Source organism: Monoraphidium neglectum, assembly GCF_000611645.1.
Source record: "Monoraphidium neglectum strain SAG 48.87 unplaced genomic scaffold scaffold02109, whole genome shotgun sequence".
NCBI classification, from domain to species: Eukaryota; Viridiplantae; Chlorophyta; class Chlorophyceae; order Sphaeropleales; family Selenastraceae; genus Monoraphidium; species Monoraphidium neglectum.
In genome coordinates, this window is record NW_014011519.1 from 1 (window position 1) to 8,547 (window position 8,547).

At 64.5% G+C, this 8,547-nt stretch overlaps 3 protein-coding genes across 3 annotated transcripts in view; 2 read left to right on the forward strand and 1 right to left on the reverse strand.

The window, feature by feature from the left end:
• Positions 1–91: 91 nt before the first annotated feature.
• On the forward strand, positions 92–295 carry MNEG_9907 (hypothetical protein; the record flags this gene model as incomplete). Its single annotated transcript, XM_014041618.1, has 1 exon — positions 92–295. The coding sequence occupies one exon, from the start codon at positions 92–94 to the stop codon at positions 293–295; it is 204 nt and encodes a 67-aa protein (XP_013897072.1).
• A 1,003-nt stretch (positions 296–1,298) lies between these two features.
• MNEG_9908 (hypothetical protein) lies at positions 1,299–3,714 on the reverse strand (the record flags this gene model as incomplete). Its single annotated transcript, XM_014041619.1, has 8 exons — positions 1,299–1,421; positions 1,747–1,843; positions 2,023–2,183; positions 2,413–2,488; positions 2,758–2,851; positions 3,052–3,166; positions 3,281–3,560; positions 3,659–3,714. The coding sequence occupies 8 exons, from the start codon at positions 3,712–3,714 to the stop codon at positions 1,299–1,301; spliced, it is 1,002 nt and encodes a 333-aa protein (XP_013897073.1).
• Positions 3,715–4,177: 463 nt separating this feature from the next.
• The window catches only part of MNEG_9909 (hypothetical protein), a gene marked incomplete at both ends in the record, with an annotated part of 5,220 nt that continues 850 nt past the window's right edge, over positions 4,178–8,547 (forward strand). Inside the window, 14 exons of the mRNA XM_014041620.1 lie at positions 4,178–4,233; positions 4,393–4,485; positions 4,693–4,755; positions 4,945–4,993; positions 5,130–5,189; positions 5,399–5,440; positions 5,601–5,669; positions 5,908–5,997; positions 6,244–6,336; positions 6,573–6,603; positions 6,827–6,909; positions 7,286–7,436; positions 7,738–7,832; positions 8,134–8,307. Coding sequence (XP_013897074.1) covers positions 4,178–4,233; positions 4,393–4,485; positions 4,693–4,755; positions 4,945–4,993; positions 5,130–5,189; positions 5,399–5,440; positions 5,601–5,669; positions 5,908–5,997; positions 6,244–6,336; positions 6,573–6,603; positions 6,827–6,909; positions 7,286–7,436; positions 7,738–7,832; positions 8,134–8,307 — 1,149 coding nt within the window. The remainder of the gene's footprint in view (positions 4,234–4,392; positions 4,486–4,692; positions 4,756–4,944; positions 4,994–5,129; positions 5,190–5,398; positions 5,441–5,600; positions 5,670–5,907; positions 5,998–6,243; positions 6,337–6,572; positions 6,604–6,826; positions 6,910–7,285; positions 7,437–7,737; positions 7,833–8,133; positions 8,308–8,547) is intronic.

An 8,547-nucleotide genomic window follows, 5' to 3' on the forward strand; every position in this document is an offset into this window, starting at 1 on the left:
CCGCTGGATCACGCTGCTGCTCACCCAGGAGTTCCCGTTCCCAGACGCCGTCCGCATCTGGGACACGCTCCTGTCAGACCCCCGCGGCCGCATGGACTGCCTGCTGCGCGTCTGCCTCGCGCTGCTCATCCACGTCAGATCCCAGATCCTGGCGGGCGACTTTGCGGCCAACGTGAAGCTGCTGCAGCGGTACCCGGCGGTGGACGTGGCGGAGGTGCTGGCGGCCGCCGCGTCGATGCCGTGCTGCGACGACATTGTGCCGCCGCCGGGGCCGGCGCTGCGGGGACCCTTGTAACGCGGCACTGCGGTCAAGGCGGCATCGCGGGCTGGAATCTGGGCCGTGAAAGCCGGGCCCTGAAAGTACGGCAACACCTGCCACAGGGGTTGACGGGCAAGAAACTCGCTGCTCATCTGCCAGCTGCACAGCAGGCACCGTGGCTGCAGGCCAGAAGGACGGCGGCGGCCGCACCGCGCGGCGTTGCAGTCTGCCCGAAGGCTGTCGCTTGGGGCTGGTGCGGTCACGATGCGGCCCGCGCTGTCCAATGACACCAGCATCGGCGCTGCGCGAGGCTGCAGTGGTCAGCTGCTGGGGATGTGTGGGTTGGCTGCAGGGTGACCTAAGAACGCCCCTGCACAGCGCTGTGAATTGAGACGGTGCTGGCACTATCATGCTTGTGACACCAGCATCGAGGGTTGATTACGGCAAGCTCTCGTAGAGGCAGCAGTAAAAATGCGCAGCGCTGCATTGCGAACACGCGCCTGCCTGCATCCCATCAAAGTGCAGCACTTCCGAAAACAAAACTCAGTTGTTGCTTGAAGTACAGGCACAAACACTGGTGATTGGTTCCGAAAACAGAAAGCGATGGAATTCACATGCGGCAATCAGATGTCTCCCAAACAGTCAAAAAGCTGCCGACGCCTCAGCTAGCAGCTGCTCCCGAGCTGCAGACGTAGGGACAGAGGCCACCACGGGTGCCTCCCCCACCACGCCAGCAGACGTGATTACGATCGCCTTGAGGGGCCGCCCATAGCGCCGCCGGACCTGCGTGCGCCAGTCGTGTACGCGTTGGGTGTGCGTGTGTGCACTTGCCGTGCACACGTACGTGCGTGCAGGCGCGCACATGTGTGCGCAGGTGACAAGCTAGACGGCCTGGCGTGCTCCTGCGTGGCCTGCAAAACTATCCTCAGGCAGAGGATGCTGTGTGTGCAGGCGGCCCAGGCACTCGCACACGTGCGTGGCAGCGCCGGCTACTGTCAACAGCAGCGGCCCCCACGCCGCATTTCCATCCCTCAAAACATCAGGCCCCAATCCAAACTCCGACCTTGTCAGCTCTGTCGTCGCCAATGAATTTGGCGAAGGCGTTGAGCTGCTGGGACCGGGGGTCCGGCTGGAACGAAGGCACTGCAGCCACCGCGGCCACCTGCACACCAAGCGCGCCGAGGCACGTGCGAGAGCAGACCCGTGGCTCATCCCACACGACGCAGCTTTGCATGGCCGCCTCCGTCCCCGGTTCGGCGGCGTCCCCCGCCCCTTTCCCCCCGTCCCAAGAAATGTTTGAGTGGAGTCAGGCGCAATCCCACAGTTTTGCGACCCTGGGGACTCCCCACAACGATCCTCAGCGGCCGTGCGCATCCCCGTGGTATTCGGCAGGCGGCGAGGGCGGTCGCCGACAGGGGCCAATGTCAGGGCACTCCACAGGTTATAGAAGCCGCCCTGCCGCATGACCCAGTGGGCGCCCCCCTCACCGTTGTGAGCCCCGAGGTAACGCGGCCAAACACGAGGTTGAGCCCGTCCAGGCGCGGCACGGGGCCGGGGCCCGTGGTGACGAGGAACTCCAGGGGCCTGGCTCAGGCGGTGGTCGGGGGCCGGGGTGGCGGGTGCACAGATTGTCAGCAGTGCTGGTCGGCTGGCCGCTCCCCCAATTCGATCCCTCCTCAGGCGGGAGAAGCAGGGTGCACACTGGCTCCTGCCAGGCCCAGGGCGACGCGTATCAGCTGATCAGGTCAACCAGTCATACACACCCAGACGCGGCCACCGCCACAAGCCCCAGGGAGCACCTGTAGTTGGGCCTGTCCTTTGTCGCGGGGTCCTCGTCATTGTCCGAGGATATGCTGAGGCTAACGGTGCCAGGGCGGCTGTGCGTCAGCTTGAAGCCAGCCGGCGACGAGATGTCGCTGTTGGGCTGCTCGCGAGGAGGGGGGAGGGATGGGAAGTTGGGCGGCCAGGCGGGTCGATGTGGGCAGCGAGGGGGCCGTTGGATCGAGGAGGAAGAGCCGGGGATTCGTCAGGTTGGGGACAGGGTCCAGGGGCACGACATGGCGTGGGAGCAGGAGCGTGCCGAGCAAGCGCCTGGGTTGATGCTTGACTTTCAGAGCGGCAGCTGGGCTCTGGGTGCGTCAACGCGACCGCACCTGCAGGTTGGGCACTCCCTCGACCTCTCCCAGCCGCCGGCTGCCCTGCCGCCCCGCCTGGATGTACTCTCCAGGGCTGGAGGGGGGGGGGTTTTGGGGGTGAGAACGTGGCTCATGCTCGTTTCCTCGTCACGCAACACAGCTGGGGTCCTAGCTAATGCACAGGAAGGCCGTGTGAAGATGCAAAGGCCCTGGAGCCACGTGGCAGCGTTGGGTGCTTCAGGTGTCAAACACAATGCCGCACCCCGTGCTGCCGCCATTGGCAAGCAGGCAGGCCCCAAAACCGGGTGTGGGGCAGGCGCCTCTCGCAAGCCGCATGCAGCAGCGCGCCAAACAACGCCGCACCTGATCCTGCTGATGACTGTGCCGTTGAGCGCGCCGCTGCGCACGGTCTGCAGCAGGTTGCGCACCGTGGCGGGCGCAATGTTACCATAGAGGCCTGGAGTGGGGGGGTCGTCAGGAGCCAGGGGGCGGTGAGGGCGTCAACCAGCCCAACGCGCAAATGCAGGCCTTCTCCAGCTGCTGCTGCTGCCACCTCAGGTGCCAATTTCTTGCGTCGTCCCTAACGGCACCAGTCGTCCTCGTCGTGCAAAAGCACGGCAGCCCGCCCCAGTAGGGCTGCGCAGCCGGGGGCCGTACCAATCTCCAGGCGCCCCAGCTGCGTGGTGGGCGCGGGAATGATGGTGCGGTCCCCCAGGGTGCGGTCCCCGGGCGCCTTGAAGGCGGAGTCTGCCACCGCAAAATCGAGGTACACCTGCGTGGACGCGCGCAGTGGAGGGGGGAGAGCTGTGTCTCAGAGTTGCTTTTCAAGGCGCGAGCGATGCGGTATCTGCAGCGGCCATGCTGCAGAGCGGCGGAGGGGCCGCACCCTGTCAGTGATCGTCAGGTCTGGCTCCCCGCTGCTGCTGCTGCTGCCCTGCTCCTCCGCGGCATACACGCCAGCAGCCGGCCAAGCCAGGGCCGCTGCAGCCGCTGCGGCCGCCGCGAGCGACTGGCGGCGGGTCGCCGCTGTGGCCGCGGCGGCCGCAGCGTGGTGGTCGGCAGGGGCAGCGGATGCCTCCTCACGGGCTGCCGCTGCGAGCTGCGTTGGCCGCGCGCGGCTTGGCGTGAGGCAGGCAGCAGAAGAGGGGCGCTGCACGCCAACCGTCCTGCGGCGTTGTGGTGAGGGGCTTAGTGCCGTTCGCTCGCCGCGGCTAGGTTGATGCAGCGTGACAGCGTATGCTCTGCTCTTGCTGACAGCGCGCACCTCGTGCTGTCAGTGCGCCATGCTCGGCCGGAATAGCTGTGCTGCTGCATATACATTGTTGTGATATCAACTTCAAGTGTGCTCTGGTCGAGTCTTTGGGGCAAAAGCTGTCGCAAAAGCCACGGCCGACAGATCCGACCACTACAAGATCTGTAGTGAGGCGGAGATGTGATTTTGAAGATCACAGAATCAGCTTGATATATCTGGTGGCGATCTTCGTGTGGGACTTTGCGTGACTGGACCCAGCCACTGAGCCAACGTGCAAACTCAGCTGCGGGACAGCTACCCCACCCACCACTTCTAGTGCTCCCCGTGTTGCCAAAGCCCTTCGTGCGGCCAACGTATCATGCAACATATTATTTCGAGACCCTTCCAGTCACGGTATATGATCTCCATCACCAACGAGCCTGCATCGCTGTGGACCATCACTCGGCAGGCACAGCCGGGCATAGGATTTCATACATCCATACAAGTAGCCCTGTCGCATCTTAGTTGAGGCAATTCAGGAGTTGCAGTAGCATGGCGTCTGCAGCGGCGCCGCCCCGTGCGCCGACAACAGTCTTTGAAATCACAAAGTGCGTGTTGTGGCAGCATGGCCACGAATGTGCAAGCCTATGCTGTTTCTGGTTTGAAGACATTCACGTGACTGCGCTGACGCCTGCGCTGGACTAGGGAGGGCACCCGTTGCGTTTTGCGCCGCGGTTGTCCGAGCTGCTCCGTTCGCGCCTCCGCAGGCTGCAGAATGACCTGAGAGCCAAGGACCGCCAGCTGGACACAGCGGCAAAGGAGGCCACGGCGCTGAAGTCCCAGGTGGCTGCCAAGGAAAGGTGCGTGGGCGGACAGCGGCGGGCCACAGAGGGCGATGCCTCTGCCACACGCCTGGCAAAGTTGCACCGTTGGAAGGAACCTGATTGCGCCACGAACTTTCGCACACCTGTCACTTGTGTTTTGCGCATGGCGGATGTGTGTCGATTTGTTTGGGTCGTGGCAGTTGCTGGACTGAGACCTCCTCGTGGTGTGCCCACTCCCTGCAGGCTGATGCAGCAGCACACCGCAGAGATCGGCCGCCTCAAAGACCGCGTCCTGAAGGCCGAGGGGTGGGTGGTGGGTGATGGGAACAAACGACAGGGGTCGGCCCTGCGGCCCATGAAGCCGTGGCGGCGGCCGCTGTGCGGCCCAGTCACAGGCGGCAGGCGTGCCACAGGCCGCGCCGCTGACGCATCTCTCTGTCCAGCAAAGGCTGCCGGGAACAACCCCGTGATCGTATGAGTTACACAACTGCGCAGGGATGCGGCCACCGCCAACAAGGAGCTGACAAACCTCAAGGCTGACAAGGTGCGGCTGCAGCAGGGGACTGCCGCATGCCGCCAGCCCACTGCGGCCCCAGTCCGTATCAGGCCCTCCTCTCACGCGATACCTTGCACCCCGCCCATTAGCCTGCCATCCCTCATGCGCCTATCCTACACCACAGCGCAAGGCCGAGTCCGCCCATACAGACCTGCAGCGCCACGTTGAGAAGCTCAAGGAGAAGGTGGGCTGTCAGGGCAGGTGCTGGCATTTGAGTTTCCTGCGGCTGCTCAGCAGTGCGTTGTGCCGGGTGGCTGGAAGCCTGCTGCAGCACTGGGCAAGTACCAGCATGAGGGTCCTTGCAACTTAGAGAGATGCCCGAGTGTTGCAAGCCGCCGCCTGTATTGCTAAAGAAACGCTTACACATGCATGTACCGCTGCGGGGGCTCACAGGTTTCGCAGCTGAGCTCCAAGGGCCCAGGGTTCAGCGAGCAGGTGCGCCAGCCGTTGCGCTTGCTGCAATGATTTCGGAGGGGTCGAGTGGGCATGCCTGTGCGCACCGGAGCATTCATTGCTGCCCCTGCAGCCTGCGATGGTTTGCGCCTGCGGTGAGCGTTGGTTTTGGCGGACAATCGTGCGGCTCTCTCGCCCCCAGGTGGCACGTCTGGAGTCTGAGGTGCGCATGGTGAAGAAGGACAACGCAAAGCTGGCAGACGAGACCAAGGTGGGTGACGCGCTGTGACGTCAGCTCATGGGCCACGCAGGAATAATGAAAACTGGAGATCGCGTACGTGCGATAGCAGACGTGTGGGGTCGAGCATCGCTCCAGAGGAGGGCCAGAGGCAGTCCAGGCACCCACCAGATGTACACAGCCCCATGAGCCCATAAGCCAATCAGTCAACGACCCTGTATGATGATGACAAAGCTCACATCCACAACCATGCCCGACTGCCCTGTCCCAGGCGGTGACCAACCAGCTGCGCGCCAAGGACAAGGAGCTCACCGCTGCGCAGGCCAAGCTGGCATGGGCCGCACAAGTAAAGGGGGACAGGGTGAAAAGCATAGGGGCTGGTGGTCTGCACCAGCACTATTCCTGCACGCACCTGCGCTTGCGCACCACAGCAGTCTGTCCCAGGACCGTTGTCAGCTGTTTGCAGGAGCTTTGCGGGAGCATCTAGTCTCGCCTGCTGCTGAGCCCAGATGCGTGCATGCAATACGCGCGCACGGCCCGCAATCACGCGCCCGAGCATGTCGCGCATGCATGACCTTTGTGCAAACACACGGTGGCGAGACCACAGGTTGAGGGGCGCAACAAGGCGCTGGAGAACGAGGTGCTGGCGCTGAGGAAGGCGGCGGAGCACGCAGTGGCGGAGATGAGGACGCTGCAGAACGTGAGAGGGGGGCAAGGGGGGCGGAGGGGGCCGCAGTCGGAGAGCGTGGACGCTGCCGGCCGCTGATTAGGACACTTGGTGTTGTTTAGCTGCTGCTGCTGCTGCTGCTGTTGTTGTGGTTGTTGTTTTTGTTGTTTTTGTGGCTTAAACAACAACAAATGTCTGCATGCATCCCATCACGCGTAAAGGCATGTCTCCTCAGCATGCTGTCGCTGCGCTCACCTGAACGTGCGCAGGAGTACCGCCGCAAGGACCAGGACGTCTGCAGTGAGCGCCGCCACTGGCGCCGCACGCGGCTGCAACAATCGGGTTGCATCGATATCCGCTTCAGGCGCCGCGCTTGACCGTACTCTCAGGACGCAGCGTGCTGCTCCGCGCTGTGCTGCACGACGCGCCGCCCGTTCGCGTCCCCCAGGGCGCCCCCGCGCTCGCGCCGCTCCTGCCACTCCTGCAACGCTCTCCACCTGATACCACCCCCCCAACCCCGCAGTCCTGAGCACTGCGCTGGAGGAGCGCCGCGTGGAGCTGGACGCGACGCGCGAGGAGCTGGGGATGGCGCAGGCGCAGATCAAGGTGGGGGTGGGGGCACGCAGGGGCACTGCAGCATACTGTATGGCGGTCAGGCACATCAGATAAAAAGCGGAGACGCACCGCGCACGAGAGCATTTGCACGTGCACACAGGCTTACTCATGGCTGTGGGCGTGCGTTTGGTGGATGAAGGGGGGCCGGGCAGGGCCGCTGAAGGGACGAGCGTCTGGGAAGACATGCCATTATCAAAACCCGAAGCACACAGCCAGCCGTACGCGCCTGAACCCCACAAGCATGTGCATCCACTGGAAACATGTGTTGTCATTTACCCCAAACACATCAACACACCCTCGCGCACACGCGCGCGCACACACACACACACACACACACACGCACGCGCGCGCGCACACACACACACAGGCGTCTGAGTCGCGCTGCTCAGAGCTGACCACTGAGCTCAGCGTGACGCGCGACGAGCTGGTGCGTGCAACCGCAGTGGCTGCGCGGGTGGCGGCAACGGAGCAGAAGTCTGGGCTCAAGGTTGAGGGCACCATCCCCATGGCGACTCACGGTGGGTGCTCGTTTGCCAGCAAGCCTGCTTTGCACATGTTTACATATCGCGGGTCAGGTTCACCTGCAGTCTGGACAAGCAAACAACCAATATGACTACATGGAATCATCACCGCTCGTTTTGACTGACAGCAAAGTGGACGGGTGGGGGATGGATGCCTGTTAAAGAAGGGTTCAAGGTCGGGGCCACAAGGCACTGCAACAGTTGAAGTGCCACCTACTCAAACCCCTGCCTTGGTCAGACCTGGCCAACCCAGTCAAACCCGGTCAACTCCCCGCTTGCCTGGTCGAATTTCCTGCAGTCGAGGAGGTCAAGTACCTGCAGGGCGAGGTGACACGCCTCAAGGACAAGCTGACGCTGGCGGAGAAAGACGTTGCCGTCGCACACAGCATCAAGGTGCGGGGTCACACGCCTGCAAGGGCGGGGGGACGGGCAGGGGCGGCAGCACCTGATAATTGTGGGAAGGGAGGGGGGTTTGAAAGGCTGGGGGTGTGAGGTGGCGCCCCAGGCGCGAGGCCACAGGTCTCACGTCAACGTCTAGCGCGATGCCGCGCGGGCCGTGCCAAGAAGCAGGCTCGCCCCTTCCCCCGCCCACATCACCGCGAGCCTGCCGGCCTCTCGCGCTCGTGCGCGCGGCCGCGGCCCTTTGCGAGCGGAACGTGGGCCCGCGGCGCCCCCCATCCCACCGCTCGGGCAGGAGCGCTACCGCTCAGCCCTGGAGGCGGCCAACCTCCCGCTGGCGCTGGACGTCGAGCGCGGCGCCGGCCGCGCCGCGGCGCGGCTGTCCCTCTCGCCCTCAAAGGCGCGCCGCTTCATGGCGCCGACAGAAGCCGACGGGCAGGAGTTCGCCGAAGGCGAGGAGGGCGGCCAGGTGCGCGCGCTGCTTCAAATGAGATGTGTGGGGGACTACCAGGCCGGGGGCCCCATGCAGCGGGTTCGGGCAGGGGAGTGCGGAGGGACCTGTGGCTTGCGCGCTGCCTGGGGCGCACCATGGCCCCGTGCGACAGGGGGAGCATTGCGCGCGGCCCCGCGCACGCCCGCGCAGGAGGAGCGCCGCGCTGCGGCGGCCGCGGAGGTGGCCGCGCTGCCGGAGGAGCCCCACTGCGGCGCC